The 21,619-nt window shown below is 37.9% G+C and overlaps 1 protein-coding gene across 10 annotated transcripts in view; it reads left to right on the forward strand.

Annotated features, from left to right (window-relative positions):
- Nfib (nuclear factor I B) overlaps nucleotides 1-21,619 on the forward strand; it is a 418,189-nt gene that overhangs the window by 377,909 nt on the left and 18,661 nt on the right. For 3 of the 10 annotated variants that reach the window (XM_052718299.1, XM_052718301.1, XM_052718303.1), the window contains exons 8-11: nucleotides 3,572-3,756; nucleotides 7,844-8,009; nucleotides 10,930-11,012; nucleotides 21,189-21,277. In XM_052718299.1, the coding sequence (XP_052574259.1) occupies nucleotides 3,572-3,756; nucleotides 7,844-8,009; nucleotides 10,930-11,012; nucleotides 21,189-21,277 (523 nt within the window). The remainder of the gene's footprint in view (nucleotides 1-3,571; nucleotides 3,757-7,843; nucleotides 8,010-10,929; nucleotides 11,013-21,188; nucleotides 21,278-21,619) is intronic. The other 7 variants (XM_052718300.1, XM_052718302.1, XM_052718306.1 and 4 more) reach the window with 5 other exon arrangements.

Raw genomic sequence — 21,619 nt, forward strand, 5'->3', positions numbered from 1 at the left:
TTACTTGGAAGTAAAATTAACAAGAAAATACATGCCAGATGTTCTATATGCATACATATTTCTGTGTAGGATACATGATACATCTAATAGTTCAATTAAGAAAGAATATTCAATTAGTAGTCAATATTGTATACTGGGTACCTATTACTTTTAAGCCTCCTAGAGAGTAGTGGTTTGATAGTTTTATTTATTACTCTATTTATAATGATAATCTTACTACTTCTAATTTGTAGTTAGATGACCCTTATCCTACTGAATCTAGTTTTTTAATCTTCACTCATTTATTGTAACAGGAGGTTTGTTGTTGCTTTGTTTAAAAACTCATGATCTTAGTTGTTATCATTAATGAAATTATGAAACTGAGATAGGAATATAAAAATTACAGTGATATAAGAATTTTCATATTAGTTGTTTGATCTTCTGAGCTAACTGGAAAAAAATCAGTAACCATTTCATAGATGTTGCATCTTTGGCCACAATTAATTTCCAGGTCATGGCTTCTGCATTATGACACCTGATTAAGAATTCATACTTCTAATAGTTTAAATAATTAAATGACATTTTTAGTATAATGAAACATGAAGCCTCTATAATGAGCTTTACATTTTGGTTTTCTATCAAATACTTAAATATCTAAAATAGCAGTCATATTTACAATAAGTATACTTAATAGGTACCCACCTGTGGTAGGAACCTTGGTCAAGGCAAAAGGTTTGGTTCTTTTTTTTTTTTTTTTTTTTTTTTTTTTAAGATTTATTTATTTATTATGTATGCAGTGAGTGTTCAGCCTGCAGGCCAGAAGAGGGCACCAGATCTCATTCTAGATGGTTGTGAGCCACCATGTGGTTGCTGGGAATTGAACTCAGGACCTCTGGAAGAACAGTCAGTGCTCTTAACCTCTGAGCCATCTCTCCAACCCCCAAGGTTTGGTTCTTAAAGCACTTATGATATAGTAGGTGTCAGTGGACCCATCCCTGGCCAAGCATATAATCTCAAAAGGACCAGATTCTTGGTGGAGGTGTCGATGCCTCAAAGAAATACGTTTTGATCTAAGTTTGAAGGGTGGATTAGCCCAAGAAAAAACAGTGAGTCAGCAGGATGCCTGTTCCAGGCAGAGGTGACAATAGATTCCAATATAGTGTGGTCACTACGGCAAGGAATTGCCATGTGGCCAAGTACCTACAAGTTCTAGTATGGCCAGTGATCCAGGAATGGAGTCTGAGACACAGGAGGACCCACATGTATCTGTGAAATTTCTGGGACTCTATTATAGAGACAATAGGAAGTCACTTACAGGTATTTTAGCAGAGAATTTACACAATTGCAATGAAATTTTTAAAAAGCCTTTGGCATGGAACTATAAAGATAATGCTAGAAGGAGTCAGACTAGAGGAAGAAATACAAGTAGGAAGAATTTGAAATAATGCAAGAAAAATATCACACATATGTTTTCTCTCAAAATGAAGGAAGACATTTTTGTTGTGTAATTTACTTTTCTGTCCTTTTCAAAGGATTAAAAAGGCTTTTGTCCATAAAGTAGCCATTTTTGCTTTCATTTTGAAATATAAAATCCTACCTGCCTGTTTCAAGCCCACTACAGTTCCTCAACTACCCAGAGACTTGAACTCAAACTCGAGTTGTTCTGGTTCTGTTGAAAGGAGATTTTTTTTTTTCAAAACTGCTAGGACCAATGAGTTCAAACTCAGAGGCCAAGGTGGAGCCACCTGTGTGTCTCACAGGGGATTATGTACACATGTGAACAACATCCATAGTTAAACTGAGATGAGGTTAAGATCACTTCATCACTTAGGACTTTGGGTGTAGTTATTGGTAGAAAGCATTTGCCTACTAGTGTGCATGAGGTCTTGACTTTGGGTTAAAAAACAAACAACAACAAAACCTTAAGTTTTTTTTTAACAGCAAAAGTTAAAAAGATGTCTGATTTTCAGCCGGGTGGCGGTGGCACACACCTTTAATCCCAGCACTCAGGAGGCAGATCCTGGAGGATCTCTGTGAGTTCCAGGCCAGCCTGGCCTACAGAGTGAGGTCCAGGACAGGCACCAAAACTACATGGAGAAACCCTGTCTCAAAAAACCAAAAAAAAAAAAAAGCTCAATTTTCAATAAACATCTGTCTGTATTTCCTTAAATTATGCTTCAAGTAGGTGTATAGCTTAAAGAAATACTTGTAGGACTTCTGTTGTAAGAAATGTACAGTTGTTATCCACAGTGTGTCCAGTAGAAGGATTACACAGGGAAAAGGTTTAAACCATGTATTCTGTTGTCACACTCTTCAGGTTCTGAGGACCAGTCTCCTAGACTTGTCAAACTAAATTTGTGCTTCTCCAGTATGCGTTCCTAAATTTTTATATCCTGAGTGCTTTCTTTGAGGAAAATAGCAATGCCTCTTAAAGCTCTCTCCCTCTCCCCTCTCTCTTTTTCCCATAATTACCAAGTTGAAGATGATCATTATAGACAGTCTTCACTTGTAGTCATGAAGAGAACTTAGTTTTCACATTGGTTCCTAAAACATGAATCACTATTTTGTATTTTCATATGACTTCAATTAAAGTATCAAAACAATGGAGATTTAATCTTTACTTCTATATATTGTTGTCTTAATTAGTAATTATGTAATTATTTCCAGCAACCTTAGAGAGATATTGGCTAAAATATTCTTTCTCCATATTTAAGATTTAAAAGTTATTTTTCAAAACTAAACATTATGATCATACTGTTGTACAAAGCTACCATTGAATATTATCTACAACACATATAGTACCTCTTTCTGTCACTAGAACATATTATTGTAAAATACGTGGGTAAATTAATATGTTTACCTATATAAAATTTAAATGAACATTTTTGTGGGTTTTATTCTTGATCCTACCTCGACAATACCTTTGAACTTCAGTATAGTGTCAGCTGGAGTCAGAATAAAAATAGCCATAGATTAAAGATCTTTTGGTTTTGAAAGGAGTCATCTTCATTAGGAGGAAGAGTCCAGTCCCATGTGCTAATGTTCAAGAGTATTTACACAGTGAGCAGATCATTCATTATTCATGACCTGACATTTTTGTCTGTTAATTGTTGGCTTTTCATTTTAAACAACTGTCAACTAGGTTGTGTAGGGAGATGGTTTATTTGAAATTGAATTACATTTCTATTTTGAGTTATAGTAGAAAATTGTGGCTCTTTTTCTTCCTAATTAATGCTGTAACTTGGTCCAGATTTAGGGAGAGAAAGACTTGTTATCGAGGAATATATCTTGAATGGAAAGGAACTTACTCAAGAAATTACTTTGTCTAGTTCTACCATAAGTTGTACAAGAGAACTTTCTCTAAAAGTTGTTCTTGGGTCTGGCAAGAAGATGGGTTTTTATGTAGGGTGGAGTTGTGTCCGTATGTCTGTCCTTAGTGGTGCTTGCATCGGGAAAACAACGGGGAAGATAGTTGATGTAACTATGGGAACGAGTGAATGAGCAGGCTCCCGTTTTCTAGCACTGGGTGAATGAAGCAGGAAGACAGTCTGCTGACCAGCCAGTCTTTGTGTTTTTCTTTTGTGTTCTGCAGTCATCTCCACTCGAACTCCACCTCCACCCTCACCGTTGCCATTTCCAACGCAAGCTATCCTTCCTCCAGCCCCATCAAGCTACTTTTCTCATCCAACGATCAGATATCCTCCCCACCTGAATCCTCAGGATACTCTGAAGAACTATGTCCCTTCTTATGACCCATCCAGTCCTCAAACCAGCCAGGTAAAAATAAGAGAAAACAAAATAAACATAGAGCCTAGGGGCGTGGGACAGGCCTAGCTCTAAGGCACAAGGTTAGTCAGAAAGTATGTCTGGAACATCAAGCCTTCCAATCTGTCTTCAGAAAGTTTCTTGGTGACTCAATGCATTTTTTTTTTTTTATTTAAAGGTGGCTGAATGACAGGTAGGAAGTGTGTTGCCCCAAAGGGATACATTTGTGAAGATGTTTTGGGTTTAATGTTTTTGGATTTCCATTGATTGAAAGAAAGTTTATGCAGAATGCTCATTGCCAAAAAAACTCTAAGCTGAAGTTCACACCTCTGAACTACCTGGTTTGACAAAGAGACAAAGTGCTTATTCCAGGCAGGAGAAAGGTATGTGCTAAAATAAACACCCACAAAAGAACTTACAGCTGTATTTATAGGCCAGTTATTCGGCACTAAAATCAGCTTTGGTAATGTAAACATTTTCAGCAGCCTTTGATGACTCTTGATTCTGCAGAGACATGACTTACGTTTAATAATGAGTGGCATTTCTAGCTCTTTCTGTCTCTGTCTCTCTGTCTCTATCGATCTGTATGTATGTATGTATCTATGTATCTCTCTCTCTCTCTCTCTCTCTCTCTCTCTCTCTATATATATATATATATATATATATATATATATATATATATATAAATCATATAGTCATTTATCTCAGTCTCTCTGAACATCATGCAGTGGTCTTAGGGATTTGTTGTATAAGTACAGTAACTCTTGTGCATTTCTCACTCTAGATGCTTGGTTTCTTCTGGCATAGGGGTTTCTCACAGGAGGATTTTGCACAGCCAAGTAGATGGTCTTTGTGCCAATAATGAGTCTATCAGTAGTTATAGTATCCAGGTCTCTAATGTCATTTTGATCTTATGGTCTAGTATCAGGCTTTGCTGTTTTATCTCAAAAACTCCTGTCCACTTCTAAAAACTTTTTAAGACTTTGAGAAATGTATACAACATTTTATGATACCACTGTTAAATTGTACTAAAATTAGAGTACATGAGTATATGTATCAGTTATAAAGTTCATGGGGGAAAAACAACTTTTGTGTTAACTTGTTAAATGAAGCAGAATGGTCCTTTCTGGATGTTTTATTTTAAACATAACATGCTGTACCCTTTGTGTGACTTAGAAAGTTACCTTTGCTTTTAGTTTCACTAACTAATATATGAAACTAAGTATTAACATTTGGGAGTTAAACATCTATTTGTGCTTTAGAAAAAAATGTCCATGTGGTATAATGATGATGAGACTAAAGACAAGTAAGAGTAAGATCTTAGGGTACCAGTTTAGAAATGAAATTTGTTCTCAGAGTATGGATTCAAAAGTCTCTGTTCCATAGAGTATTTTGCTAGACTCATCTGGGAACTGTGCACACAAGGTCTGATTTTAATTTGTGTAGAATTTCCATGAATAACAAAGTCTAATTAAGACATCCATTAAAAGTCCTTAACGTTAATTCAGTGTGGAAAATCTTAGAGTTCCATTGGATTTTTTTTTTAAAACTGATGTCTTAATTAGGCACTGTTAAGGGGAAAATTATGCAAATTAAAATCAGGCCCTTAGTGTTACGCATTTCTTTAATTATTCAGTGCTTGTTTTACATATATTTCGATTTCTTTATAAGTTAAGAGTGCATATTAGGTGATAATCTGCCTCTTTTGTCACAGTTTTTCCTGTATGTTTTCAAAGTAAATGTCCAGCTTCTAGAGCAGCATCCTGTTCCCATCTCAGTTGAAAGCCAAAAGCAAAAAGAAAATTTCAGAGTTTTATATACTGGGAGGAGTGTAGTAAATAGGATAGTGCATTGCCAGTGCCGTTCATCCTCACACAAGACACCCTTCTATGTATCCCACAGCAGCTGGAGAGGTAGACGCTTTAGAACCTAGCTTCACTTGTTTACACTGGTAGAAAACTGAAGTGTAACCTTCCTTTTGCCCTGGTGTTTTAGAAGGGTCTGCATGGACTTGGGTGCTCTCCTTTGTCTCCTTTCCTACTTTTGAATGGGAGAACACCTGTCCGTTCATAGCCATTCAATTCCTGTAGACAAAGTATACACTGCACAAGCTTATCTCCTGTGGCAGCATTTCCTTGAGATCCTTACCATTTGACTCCTGCTCCAGGTAGGTATGGACTGTTTTGGTGAACATTATGCAGAAGCACTTTTGCCATTGATTGTACCACCAGTGTGAAAATGAGAGCTTTCTTCTTTCCAAGACATACACAAAGCAGTCATTTACAATTTTCCCATAGCCAGAAGTTGATAATGCCTATTTAAAGAAATAAACTACCACTGACCTAGAAAGAAAAATGTGTCTTTATAGCGAATGGCAGAAATTTTTGTTTTGTTTTGTTTTAAGGAACATTATATCTGCTTTGATGTTTAATTCCAAACTCAAAGCCAGTTAATTTGCATTTCAGAGTAGGACTGTTGCCCTGCGTCTTCCAGTGCTGGAGAGGGGAGTGAGTAGTGGTCCTCAAGCCCTGTGGTCCTGGTCCTGGCTGCTGCTTCCCAGCCTCAGTCAGCACCATGCTGATCTGGATTCTTAAGCAACTAAAATGTCTTCTCCTCCCCACAGCAATTTGGAGATTAATTCCATTACTGCTGCACCAATTATAGTGAGACAGTCGTGCTATTCAGTGGAATATTTTGAATAAAATTGGTTTAAAGATATAATTCTCCCATAGGTTTCCATCAAGGAAAACTCCAGTTTATTTTCCTGACATAGAGTTAAATACTTAATTAAAATTACCCATGATGAATAGCCAGGATAGTCAAAGTCAGTTTTAAAAAATAAAATAGAGGAAGTAGTCTCTCTGTAACCCACCCAAAGACTCAATCCATGCCTCGAAGTCAAAATATTTAAGTGCTATTAGCTATCTTTCTCTAAAGAAATATCCAGTTTAAATTATAGGCGGGTATTTAGATACATATTGTTTCATTGATTTCTTTGCTTTGGGAAGTTGGAATTATAAAGACCGTATATTTGTGGAGAATACTTCCCAGAAAATTATTATAAAAGGCCATGTAGTGAAGAACTGTTCCATGAGTATAATCAAAAATAGCATTCTTTATCTGGGATAATATAGCCCAGGCTTTCTTCAGACAGTATATCCTTAGGGTTTTGCCTTCTACCACAGCAACTATTTCTCTATCGAGTGGTCAAAACTCAAGAAATAGCGTCTTTTCCGAAACTGGACAGGGGGTTTTAGTCATTAACTCTCACAGACATCTATGCCGCTCCTCATGCACAGTGATCGGAGAGTAACACACAGCAGTGTGCAACTGATGCTCCTCACGTCCACTTTGGTGCCTCATAGTCCTTTTCTTTGGAGGATGTTTTATTTCTAAGCATAATGTCTGACTTCTGCAGTTTATAACTCTGTGTGTATCGGAAATCTTAGATGCTCTCAATCTCATTCTATCTGCTTGTGTTAGTAAATGATTGGAAGCAGACTGGGTACCCTAGAGTCTAAATTGCCTGATATGTGTGTCTGTGTGTGAGAGGAAGCTAGAGCTTATATGCAGAAGAATGGATTATTGACTGTGAATGAAGGAAACTATACAGTGTTGGATATGTTTCCTATCCTTGACATTCTTGTATCCTTATGTCAGTGATACCATTGTTTAGTAGGAAAATATTGAACTGAGAAATAAACTGAGAATAAGGAGCAGAACGTAGGATTGCTGGATTCTTACTGTAGAGAATTCAGAAAGGAATTCCATTTTAGCTTTAGCTAGGCATCAGTCTCAGTCCATGTGGGTTTTCTGGCCGACTACATGAGAGGCTCAGGTCGGCTGAACATGTAGGGGTGTTGGAAAGAGGAAATCACCTGTGCAAAGCGCATTAATGGTCAAAAGCTTCCTTTAGATACCGTTGCTGCTGCTTCTTACTACTAACTGTTGACTGGCTCCCAGTGCCGGCGAGAGAGGGCCTGCACGGCGGCCGCTCTCCACGCTGTGCAGAACCCACGTGCGCGTACTGAGTGGAGTTGTTAGACAGGATGTCTGCCTTTCGGATTGCTTCACCCGGCGTTCTGTTTTTGTTTTGTAGCCTAACAGCAGTGGTCAAGTAGTAGGGAAAGTGCCTGGCCATTTCACTCCTGTCCTGGCACCCTCTCCCCATCCCAGTGCAGTGCGACCTGTGACTCTGACCATGACAGACACTAAACCCATCACTACATCCCCTGAAGGTGAGGCAGCTTCACCCACAGCATCCAGTAAGTATTTCTGTAGGAAATGAGAAATGTCCATCCAAGGCACCATTGGATACCTGATCCAAGGTGGAACACACGGGGACTTTTCCGGCTACCTGAGCAGATGGAGATTTCTCATTTAAGTGGAGCTAGCAGGCATGGATGTGGCCCAGCTGTCACATGCTCTCTCTTATCAAATTTCCATTAGTGCATCGTATTTGACAAGGGAGAAACATGATTTTTTATTTTTTTATTTTATTTTTTTTTAGCCAACAGCCACAACAAAAGTAATAACTCATGCCTGCTTGTTCAAGGTAGACATTGAAATTACACTGATAACACAACACAGTATACAAAGGTTTTACATCACCAAAAGAGAGATTAGATAATTATTACTTATTGAAGTATTTCTAGAAATCAACCCCCTGCCCCAAGCGAATGGAATCAGTGCCTCTGCAAGATAATTACATGTTTACCTCACTGTAGGTTATGTCATTGTGAGAAGCAGTCACACATTGTGCTGTGCAGGCAAGGACACTGTGAAGCATAGGATTAGATACATGTAAGGTACCGACACTGTCATGATCTACAACTTTTTCTTTAAATCTTTCGGTTGTTTTGGCTATTACATTATAGTCAGATAGTATGCTCGTTAGCATGGCTATAGCATTGTAAATGTCATATGTAGGTAGTATCATTATGTAGCATACACCAGTAAGCCAAGTCATCATATAGCACGTCAGAATTAGATAAGGAATGCATTTTCAATTGGCTTCACCCAAACTACTAGCTTCCTAAAGGGCGCTGATGTGCACAGATGGACAACTGATGAGGTTTCATCTGGGAGGCACCAGCATGTGCCATCACCATGATGGGTTTATATTCTGATGGTTTTTCTTGCATAGAGCAAACAAATCCCTTGTGCTCTGGAAACTCCCTTGTGGAATTACACCATCAGAGATATCACCGGCTCTTACTCTCTCTCTTTTCTCGCAGCCATTGGAAAGACATTCTTTTTTTTTAATTAATTACTTCTAAAAACATATAAAGACACTTTCCAAGAAAAAAAAAAAGGACAATACCTTAAGTTCACAGTGAATACTCAGCATTTATTTAGCAGGATTCATGAGCCCTATAAACTAGTAAGTCCAGATAGGCTTGGAATGTACATCACTAATCAGTGATGCTTGGTAATTAGCTCACTGGCAAATAGTCACTGTGAGCACTTCCCTGAATGCAAAAATGGGTGAGACTCTTCTTCTAGTTGTTTTCTGTGCATATTACAGTCACTAAGACACTATATGCATACTTTTAAAGTGAACATCACAGCATCTTTGAACCATGACAAAGTTTAAATAAAAGCACATAAAAATATGATTTTAAAAGGTAGTCAAAGAACTACCTCAGGATAAATGATCAAAACCAAAGTTCCAGGAACTTTTGGTGCCTACTTTTATGCTAACACCCATGCATCAAATTCAGGGGAGGATCCAGTCCAGATAACCACAGCCCTTTCACGCGTATGCTTTCAGTCTGTTTGATAATGAATTACTTGTCCAAAAGAGATCTGATTTGACTAGTAAAATTTCTAAAATATTCTAAAGGAATATCTAGCTTATATAAAGTTGGCTTCACGAGCTCTTTCTCCACTTCTACATAAAAAAAATATAGTGCTCCTCTCTCACTTCCCAGCCTGTGTATTGAATTCTCGAGGCCTAGTGATGAGTGGAAAATACTGGCTGCTAATGGCCACCCTTTCCTTATTTAGCAGGAATTAGAACATAACCTGTGAGCATCCTCAGTGTTTTAAAAACTTGACCTAAAAGTCTCCAAGTTTAAATAATGCATTTTTAAAGTGAACATGAAAAATTAATATATTGTTGTTGTTTTTTTAAAGCTAGCCTATTTAAAGCCAGTGTCTGAATTCCTAATTAATTATAATGATTTTGACCCTTTTCAGACTTCCTAGTGTAACATGGTACAGACTCGGTTTCTCTGTTCAATCAGAGATGGAGGAGTAGGCTTGGTTCTTCTTTTCCTTGTAAAAGGCAGATTTAGAAATGAGAATATTTCTGTGGAAAGTTCACCCCACCAGAAAAACACTTGCACAAAAAGCAGTTGTAAACTAGACCACAGCAATGTAAAGAACAGTCACCCACATCTATGCTACCTGGTGACCAAGTATGTAATAGGTACCATGAGTTCCTCCCTGGCCAATCACAAGCAAGTGATAGTTGTTTTTACACTAACAGAAAATGAAGGGTTTTGTTTTTTTGTTTTTTTTTGTTTTTGTCAGAAATGTTTCTACCAAGCTGGGGGACATTCCTCATATTAGATAGAAGATGGAGCTAACTCACTGTATGTGATGTAATGCAACTGGGCCCCTCTTTAAGAAAAGTATTAGTGGATTTATTATTTTTTTTATTTGTTTGGGTACACATTTAAGTAAAACATTTTTGTTTTCATCTCATACTCGTCAAGCACGTCTGCTTAACCCTGTCATTAAAAGTGGTCACATTCCCTGTCACTTCGTCCACTTTCACATTTAGAACCGCAGGCAGTCATCCTTGATTATTCCATTAGACGAAGGGGAAAGATGTGTCTGTGAAGAAAGTCTTCAGTACAGCCGAGTCTCAGCATCTAGGCAGTCCCTGCAGCCACAGCACACAGTGAGGATACCACAGCACACAGTGAGGACACCCACACCAACGCATAGGTTATGGTTCATTGCATAGGGTTTTTTTTTTTTAAGGGGGGAGTAGTTGATTTGAATTCAATGGCCATTTCTTTTCTGTTATTTACTATTCACTCGGACAAAAGAGAAGAGAAATGGAGACACCATTTTGGTAGTAGCTCCCACTTCTCTGGGTTTCTTATACATGGACAGGGTGTTCATTCTGACAGTTCACAATTTTTATCTTTGTTTTTGTTCTTCCTTAATCAGCCTACACAGCCTCAGGCACATCTCAAGCCAGTCGATATGTGGGACTAAACCCAAGAGACCCATCCTTCCTGCATCAGCAACAGGTGGGCACATGTCACCCAGGTGGAATGGGGGAGCCACGCTTTGCTTCGGCGCTTTTCTCCATGTTGCCTCTCAGATCTGGATTCAGGATGGGGCTCACGGGGCTTCTGAGACCAAAATTGATCATTTTGTTTTCCAAATTTTTTTCTCATTTATCCTCTGCTTCTCACCTATCTGAAGTTTCTGAAACTGGCTCGCAGCCTCTCCCATCTTCAAAGCACACAGTGACAGTACCCACAGACACGTGTTGTGTTCCAGCTAGACTGTATTGTTCTGTCTTACTGGATATTGAGAACTCACTAGCCAATGTGGCTTTTAAACGCTGACATGGGAAACCAGTTCGAGAGCCAGCTAGAGTCAGTACATAGTTTGTGTTTGAAGCAATTTTGTTTTCTCCAGATGTTTCACTCCTCCTTTATATTCAGTCCAGGAGGAGGATGTGCTCTAACATTGAGCTCACAGGCGAAACATTATTCCTACTCCAATACATTTAAATTGCTTCACTGATTTCAGATGCAATAAAACACTTTTTTTTGTGTGTGGGGGGGTGATTCTGCCTTCTTACATCATTTATGTTTCAAGTAGCATTTTAAATTTCACATCTCATTAATGCTGTAAATTTAATGCAAATGAAGTGTTTACCCAAACTGTGAAAAACTACAGCCAGGATTAATGGTGGCTTATAAACAAATTAGCCCGAGTCTAAAGTATGCACAACACCAACGTAGAAATCCCATGATTCTAGTTATAGGGTCACAGAAATAGTTCTAAGCACTTCAGAATTGAAGTGTATTTTATGAGGCATATGTTTGCTGTTCTTAAGTTTGGATACAGAGCAGTTTGAAGTTAACAGTATGTAAAACATTACATAAGAAAAGTAGACCACAGTACATAAGACAGAGCTGGGAATAAACACCAAGTTGTCTATGTGTTTATATGAGGTTTATATATGTACCAAACATGTGAAGTTACTTGTGCCTACTTACTCAGTTCTAGAATGGCCTATCTGGTTTTTGCTTACTGTTCTCCAGGGCTTCCCTTTCTCAGGCCAAGGTGATAGACTGTGTATAGTAGAAGTCACCACATGCAGAGTTCAGAGAAAGCCATAAAGATGATAGCTCATTCAAGATACTTGACATTTTGCAAGGTTAAAATAACAAAACAGAACACAAGAGAACTGACTGAAGACATCTGTATATAGTTATGGAAATACCAAATAATAATTAGTGGCTTTGCCAGCCAATGGCTTCAACATAATTCTCTGGAATGTTGCTTTTTTTCACCTCTAAAATTGCTATAATATGGATGTGTTATAACTACTATGGTTCTATTTAACAAATGTATGTGTTCATTGTGTTTTTTAAACATATGCAGGATTTATAGGTTTTGGAAACTTGTTTTTTTAAAAAAAATCATACTTTTTTTCAGAAATATTTTTGTCACAGGACTTGCCATTATTCTTTATGACACCTCCCTAATTTCCAGTTAATTTTTAATTCAAAAAACATGCCTCTGTTATTTAACCTTTAGCTCCAAACACATTTAGAATATTACAACCAATCCCATGCACTGAGAAACAGTTGTCCTATTTCCTTAACCTAGCCCAGGGCAGCTTTAGTTTGTATCAATTAAGATTAATGTCAGGGTCTCCTGTAATGACAGTCACAAAAGTTCATTCATACCAAACTTACCTCTCTCTTAACATTGTCTAAAGATGCATCAAGAAATCTTGGCACAGTGAAAACCTGGACCTCAACTGTGGGCAGAAATCTGGGCATCTTCTAATCTGAGGAATGTATACAACACTTTCTTATAAAGTCTGACATTTGCTATTTAAGTGGGTAGTGTTGAGTAAAGACCACTTACAATGTGAATATATTTTCTGAGTTCAAATGTGTTTGCTATTTATGAATATATGGTATATATTAATTCTTGGAAGCAAAAAGCCATATACTCCACAGTTAAATTTTTTAAATACTGAGCAGATAGATAATTTATCTATGTAATGAAATTTTGATTTGAAGGAACTCAGTTTGCCAAATTCATAATGAACTATGATTTTGAGACATGAATAAAACAACATAAATGTATATCGTATGATGTAAGCATATCACTTAACTGGAGCACCAGTTAAAATCTATTCTCTTTATCCTTTCAAATTAAGAACAGTAGAGATGAAGCTGCATATTCACTCTACAGGAATGGAGAGAGCGAAATAGTTTAAATGACTTCAGTAAAGGTTATTCTTCCTCCAGCAGAAATGAGATTGATTTACTGTGTCCTCTCATTACTTTACGAAGATTTAAAAGAGACCACTCTTCTAAGGGCAGCTCCTAAATGCATTTGGTTTAAAGCACTCAATGATGAATGCAAAGGAAAATCAAGGGGTACATGAAATAAAAGTGATCAATCATTTTATATTAGCTAGGAGAAATTCAAAATTAGAAAGGCAGTGGCTTTAGTATGGAGGGGTTTTTAAACATTACCCATAACCTTTACTATACATGACCCCTTAAAAATAAATATTGTCACCAGGTGCATTCTTCAGTTCATGTGGGTTGCTTTATAAAGATTTATCCTTTCAGCTTATGGGAAGTATTGATGTGCATTGTTGCATGCTATTTTTTCCCCTTAGAAAAGAACTTTCATATAGCTTACATAAATTACGTTAACAATAAATTTAAGATTATTGGATATTTTTGACTGTCTTCTAATAACCTTCCTACAAAATGATACCACAGAAAGGCTTTCACTACAGCTGTTTGTAACCCATGACCACACTGACATTCCTCAATTGAAATGTAACCTATTAAAGTTCATCCATACTGGCAAACTTGAATAGTGAAGCACCTCCTTTGATGCTGAGTTGCTTGTTACACACAGTTATTAGTAGTCACACATTTGTGAACTCCTTTTTTACAATTATTATTCCTGACTAATGCCAGTTTCTAACTGCCTTGAGATACTAGTTGTTGTGTTTTTTTTTTTTCTGATGTTGGAATTTCACCTAAATATACATATGACATTGCATTTAAATTTAAAAAATAAAGTCACTTAATTATGGAAAATCAGGAAGGTTCACGTAAAGCAGACTTGTCATAAATACCAGTCCTCCCTGCGAAGTACAATAGTCAGCTCATGTAGCTGATCAGGACTCGCCTGTATCACCTGTCACAGTCTTGGGCGTTGTTCAAGGCCTGGCCCTGGTCTGACTTTGGGATCCTTGACTGACTTAATGCATTGGCCACTGGCATAGGCGAAATTGTAGAACCTCAGCAGGAGCTTCACTCTGCTTTAACTTCTCTCTCGGGAAATGGTGCGGTGGCTTGAAGAACTCTGGGATCCTGCTTTAGCAAATGGGGCTCTGCTCTCTGCTGCCAAATGCCTTGTCTTGATCTGGAACACTTTCAGAATGCTGGGGACACCTTCGCTGACTTCCCTTTCAGAGCAATGAAGTCCTTTCTTCCTGCCTCTCATGCTCCCTGCACACATTCCTTTCTGTTGACACTGAAGCAACCCTACCTTCTAAATTTTATCTACTTGAAAGTAAACGGGCACTATCTAGCAAAATGTTAGATTTTTGCTTAGCAGGGATAGAAGTTATTTTATAACCCAGTCTAATAATTTTAATGCAAATGGGTATTATGAGAAAAGTCAGTTAAATTAACACCAGTTCCTTCTTGATGTGCTAAGGCTCAAAAGTTTACCATTTTGAGGACTAATTGCTATCATAGGAAGTTTAGTAATTAAAAAATAATGTAGCTTATTTATCATCAATTACAGTTTGGTGAAACATTGCTACCCCAGCAGAAACCTTTAGTAATCATCAATACCACAAAAATTAATTATAAATTGGAGCTAAGAGTCTATGGTTAAGGAACTTCCTGTATAGCCATAAGAGACCACACCATACAAACCAGCCATTGAATTGCACCCTGACTCTGGATACAGACTGGGAATTGTAGGTAGAATGAATAGGAAGTTGCTTTGCCTTCCTTAAATGAGACAGTTAAGTCAAGTAAGCTCTTATTGTAAGAAATAAGACTTGTTCTCACAGTCTCAAAGTGAAGTCCTGACTATCTGCTATCTGAGACCAGAGCCGTTGGCTGAGTGCCTTGTCACTTACCGTGTGGGTTTTGTTTATGCTTGAGTGGCAGCAGTTACATCTCCTGTGACTGTACAACACTGTTATTTCAAGTTCAGCTATCGACTAGTTATGCTGAAATAGTCTCAACACTTTTCTGGGTAGAATTTGAAAGTACTTTTCATTACGCTGAAGATTTTTGTTACACAAAATAGCTTTTGAGGAAATTGCCTCTGTAGGATTTCTTTTCTTTTCTTTCTTTCTTTCTATTTTTTAAAGAAACTAAGATGTGAAGTGAAATCCTCTTATAATATTTGTCCTGGCAAACGACAAAGCCAAAGCTTGAAACATAGAAACTATTGAAAAGCCAGTCATTAGAAGTAAGCAATTGGAAAAGAACACAAGTGGATGACCAGCAAGCTTCCCAGTAAAGCCAGGAAGCAGGCTATCAACACTCAGGCCATTCTCATTGTGGCTGTTATCATAATTGACAGCATGACGCAAAAGCCTAGCACATGACTTCTGGGTAGATATGTAAATGGTAAGAGGTCACTTTTCACATATGCCTGCTGAAAAGGAAACACATTTAAAGGAAGTTTTAGTCAAACTAAATGGCTATGCAAATGTTTAGCTTTGGGGCTAGTTTTGAAATTGAAAAAAAAAATCCTTCCATCATCTGTCTGTCTTTTATTATTAACTCCTTTATTTGCTTTTTCTGGTTATCAAAGACAGGGCTCTAGATATACTATTCAAATTAATGTCAGCATAAAGTTAAGTTTAATGCAACCTTAAACTCCAATCAATAAAAACACAAGGGGAAACTGTCTTCTATCCTGAAGCACAAAGCTCTCGGAGGGAAGAACTCTTTGATGGTATTTACATCCTTTTGAGCTGCATGTGGAGATAGGCTGGAGAGAGTGAGAGGCCGGAGGAGTCGGGAGAGTGACAGATGGGATGGAGTAGTGGTGAGGACCAAGGTTGAGGAGCCAGGAGTTTGGCTTTTGCCTTGAGATGAGAACAGGTGTGTCTGCTTTTGGACAAGTCTTGAAAGGGGAAAAGGTCACGTTGTCCCCAGCTTCCCTAGCTCCCTTAAGTTCTATAGGCATGAGCAGCTTTCACTGAAAGAGAAGGACTCTTTATTTTCCAACTCTTCATGTCTGACTCAGCGATTTTGGTGAAGTTGGTGGACTGTTCATACCCATTTATCTTTGTTTCACTAAGCATGGCTTCACAAAATGACGGAGTGACTGTAAGGTACCAGGGTGGCTTTGAGTTCTCTTTTTGACAGTTTGCTTGTGGCCATCTTTCCTGTTCATTAAAGTTCTGCAGCACCCATTCACAGTTCATGTCAGTGGCTCCATGAGCAATAGTTAATAGAAGAAATGTTTACCCATCCAGGCAGTAAGGGGAGAGCATGAACTGTCGAGTGCTGATTCTTTTTATGTGCCTCCATTGCCCTCCTCCCCCAGTCTGTTTCCCTGAGCTATCAGGAGAAATGGGGAACCTCAAGAGAATGTAAAACATAGACTTCAAGATCCTCCCTTGAGAGTCTTGTAAAGGTGAAGTGAAGAAGTCAGTTTGCTCATGTTGGTTATTCAGTTTACATTCCGTGGTTTATTGGTTCAATTGAGAGCCATTGTTGTCATGGCAGACTGTTAGTAAACTGCCTGTTTGCTGAATCTAGCAAACAGGGACACTTGGCTTAGTTTTATTTTTTCCCCAAATTTATGCATTTAATAACTAAAGTTGCCAGGCGGTGGTGGTGGTGGTGCACGTTTTTAATCGCAGCACTGGGGAGGCAGAGGTAAGCGGACACTGCGAGTTTGAGGCCAGCCTGGTCTACAGAGTGAGTTCCAGGACAGCCAGGGCTGTTACACAGAGAAACTCTGACTCGAAAAACCAAAATAAATAAATAAATAAATAAATAAATAAATAAATAAATAAATAAACAAACAAACTAAAAACCTTAAGTCCCCTTGTATAACCAATGAAAGGCCTTCATCTGAGTGTACAAACTTGACTTTAAGGCCATATTGATTCTCTATGGCTGTCAGCAACTTAACATACTTATTTATGTGTAGTATCTTAGGTATTTCCACTTAGGTGTTTCTGCTTATGCAGATTATTCATTTTAATTACTTAGTTAATTGAGAATCCTGCCTGTCTTTGGACTCATTCACTATGTAATAACAGATGACCTAGAGCTTCAGATCCTCCTGCCTCCACCTTCCAAGTGCTAGAAGTAAAAGTCTGCACCACCACACTTGATTTTCTGTGGCATTAGGACCAGGGACCAAACCCAGGGCTTTGTGCACACTGGGCAAGTACTCTAACTGAGCTAGGTCCCAGCCGCCGTGTGCAGATATTTGAAAGAACCCAGATGGTTCCCTTCCTGGCTTTTTTTTGACACAATCTCATTTGAATTATGCCAGGCACTAGGTTCCCTTCCAAAGGAGGGGCTGCAGTCTGAGAGCACAGGCAGGTCCTAGACCTCGCCTCTTTTTTCAGTAGTTTATAGTTGTTTTATTTGACCCCTATACTGATTGCACTGTGGGTGGGGCCCGTTTCTTTCATTTCTTGTTTCTTCTTGGAACACTGGGCACAATGTATTTAACATCTTGGTTTTATAGATAGTCCTCTTTCATTTTGATAGGTTCATATAAATTAAATAAATTGGCACGTGACTGTATTTTTGTACAGATATGCATATGATTAAGTCTGACTTTCAGAATATAAGAAAACTAGGAACCAGCTCCTCTTCTACACAGTCACATGGCACTAACAAACCGGCTTTCTAAACTCATTTGCTTGGGATCTTTTAAGCTTGACTGCTATGGGACAGGAGCCCACCTCTTATTTTGTAAAGTAAGATACTTGGAAAATATAAGAGAGATGAAAGACATATTTATGTACCAGTTAAAATCCAGCTTTAAATTTTGACTAGAAATAACTGACAGTTGTTTTTTGTTTTGTTTTTTGAGATAGGGTTTCTCTGTGTAGTTTTGGTGCCTGTCCTAGAACTCATTCTGTAGACCAGGCTGGCGTCAAACTGGTAGAGATCCACCTGCTTCTGCCTCCCAAGTGCTGGGATTAAAAGCGTGCACCACCGCTGCCTGGCTGATGGTTAAATGTTTTTATCACTGACCTTTTCTCAGAACAATGGCTAGACTATCAATACCCCAAATTTAAAAATGCTTATTACTTATTATTAAAAATCTCTTTAAAATATAAAATGAGATTGTGTTTAGCATCTTGAATGATAATAATAAATCATCTCATATGTTCTTCTAAAGAAGTGTACATATACTTAGTTTGAGTCTTCCAGTGTGAAAAAAGATATCCTGAATCTGCTTGGTCCAAGGATGTCTTGGTTAAATAAGATGCTTAAGAACTGGGTTTTTTAGACATCCCTGCCAGGGAACTCTTCGGAGAATAATAGCTGATTTTTATTTTAGTTATTTATCGGTTTCCCTTATCTACACTCTTTAAATTTTCACTTTACTAGATAGTTTATTAGTCCAAAGGTAGTTAAGAAAAAAATAATAATAACGAAAAAGAGCGAGAGAAAGGCTCTTGCTGAAGTAAGTTGGCTCAAGTGAGTGATATGAGACAAGCTGTCACAGATACTTGTCTCCCTAGATGCTTGGAAAGTGTAGGCAGTGCTGGCCCATAATAGAGACAAACTGAAATAGTTTTTTATAAATTTCAGTTAATGAGTGAAAATTAATTCAATAGTAATTAGTGTCTTACCAACTTTGGTGTTAAACTTTTGTTAAATACAATCTTTGATTATTTTGTATATATTTAAGCATTTTTTCTGTTTTAGATAAAATATGCAAATGCATATATATTAATGATAAGGGGAAGTAAATAGCTAGTTTGGTTTAACCTCTTTGAAAGTATATGTAGGAAAAAAAGTTAAAAATCATGTTGATTTTAAATGTTCAGGACGAAGACACAGATTGCCCACTTGAAATTTTTAAGGGTGATTAAAGAAAAAAAAAGCCACCAGCATGTAACTTGCCAGATTTACATAACATCCACCTAGGAAGACAGTAATGTCTCAGCTTTGTCTGAGACGGTCCATGAGTGGTGCTTGGGGTCATACGGTTTTGTGCAGAAAGGTTGTACCTGTAGCTAATCATTAGCAGAGTTGGTTGTGGTATGCCGGAACATACATCTCACTTCCTAAAATGCTACCCTGACTCAAAGCTGGCATTCACTGGTGAAAGTGGATCAGTGGGTGACTCGTGAAGTGATCTCATATGGTCAAGCTCTTTTCTTTCGAGACTCATATTTTGAAATGTGTCCCACTTACTTTGGATGACAAGCAGTGTAGCCTGGTACATTGAATTAGAAGGCCCCCTCAGAGAACTCACACACACACACACACACACACACACACACACACACACACACACAAGAGAGAGAGAGAGAGAGAGAGAGAGAGAGAGAGAGAACAACCCCAATCCTGCACTACTGAATAGTCCTGTATCCCAGTCTACTGGAGGCTGAGGACAGTGTGTCCAAGGCCAGGCTGAGTTACATAGTGAAATCCTGTGTATCCACCCCTCCCACTGTGTCCCTTCAGAAACAAATCTCACAATGTTGCTTCTCATACACTATAGACTAAACACATTTTCTTCTTTGAAATAGCAGAAATATGTCATCTGTTTAAAAATGAATAGGTATACAGTTTTCTCCTTTGTAGGAATATTATGGCCTGTTTTCAGAATACCCGCTTTCCTTTCTGTTTACTTTCTGATTTATGACTTCTCTATAGCATCAAGCTGAACGGACTCCACCCATCCAGCCGTCTCTATATCGTTCTCTTTCTCTGTCTACCCTAGGGGACTTTTCCCAGTTCTTTAGAAAACTAGTTTTACTTTAAATATTAAAGTAATTTAAATGCACCTTCAAAATTTTAGATTACATTTTCAGATAAAAGCTATCATTCTGAAACCTTATGATCACTCTTAGGCTGTGAAGAAACCGGAGTCTGAGGTGGTATAGCCCACTTTTTAAAGCACTGTGTTTTGGGGACATAGTTAAAGCAATTTGTCCCAAGTTTAAAGGCATTTTGGCTCTAGTCACCATCTAGAAACTCTCACAGGAGAGGCAATCCAGCCAGGTTAGTGTGTTCAGCAAGGCAGCGTCTTTTCAGTGCATGATGCAGTGAATTTACAGCCTGGCTCTCTAAAGGTTAAAATCCATGATTTTCTAGTGTGTCTCCCCTCCGTCTCCCACAATGCCAGATAAGTTTACTTTCTTAAGCATAAAAATAAGCAATATATCTTTTCAATAAATCTGCTAGCACTGTAGGGCAGCTGTTAACCAAACAGGGCTGGATAGGGTTCCTGGGAAGTGTCCTGAAGAGCCGACGCTCAGATCTGGGGAGAATTTGTCTCAGGCCCTGTTCAGAGCATTCTCCACCTTCTTCACATGCAGGGAAGCATTTACAGTGCCACACCTCTGAATTTTACGTAAAACTCAACCTCATTTTTGACTCTTTCTGAACAATGCCACTTTAGGTAAAATGTAATTTGTAGCATGAGGAACTGGAAGCCTTCCAGCTTCTCTACCTGTTAGGGTCAATGCAGGGTGGGGCCTTTCTCCTCTAAACTGCATGTCCTCTGTTTTGCAAACTGCATGCTTTACCAATATTGATTATTCTACTCTGTATAGATGATTTGGTATGTCGCATAGAAAAAAACGCATTTTTATTTCCTTTCTAAAATAATCTCTATTGAACATTATTAACGTTTTCTTTTATTTCAGCTCAATTTATACTCTAATACTGGCTAATTGTTATGTTCTAAGCACTTGTTTCTCTGGATGCTTTAATTAATAGAGAAGCATATTGCAATAACTTTTTTTCTAAGGAAAAGTCTGGAAATTTGCTTTGTAGAGTAAGATTTTTTTTCTTTTTGGTTTTTTGTTTTGTTTTTAATTTTGTCTGTTTGTTTTCTTTGAGTTGCCTCTTGGGAAAGTAAGGGGATTGCCATGTTCAGTACTAGTTTGCATGTGTTCATTTAAATACTAAAAACTGTAGTACTGCTCGATCCATATCTGACTGCTAGGTTTCAATTGACAGCTGAGGATTTGTGACTGGACCATGAATCAAAACGGCAGGCATTTATACCCCAGTACCAGTGAGGATACATTGGGAATTACTTGGCAAAGGTAACATTTTAATTATTTCCAACCCTACACTTACACCTAAAAATTACATGACCTAAAGTGTTTGTTTTTAATTAGTTGTACAGAAAATATGTTGAAAGTCTAGTTGTTTGGCTCTATACCATCCCTATCCCCCCATCTCTCCCCTTAATTCCTATCTAGATGCAACATCAGATTAATCTGGGGCTGTGGCATATGTTAACTGATCATTGGAATTTCTCAATACTGTCAATGTTTGGGACAATTGATAACATTTTTGGTGGGAGTGGGAAGAGTGTAAAATGACATTTAGATTTAAGGGCCTGAAAATGAAATCATAGGTTTAGGCAAGATTTTTCTTCTACC

Source organism: Peromyscus californicus, unplaced genomic scaffold, assembly GCF_007827085.1.
Source record: "Peromyscus californicus insignis strain IS unplaced genomic scaffold, ASM782708v3 Scaffold_5__1_contigs__length_169319896, whole genome shotgun sequence".
Classification (NCBI taxonomy): domain Eukaryota; kingdom Metazoa; phylum Chordata; class Mammalia; order Rodentia; family Cricetidae; genus Peromyscus; species Peromyscus californicus.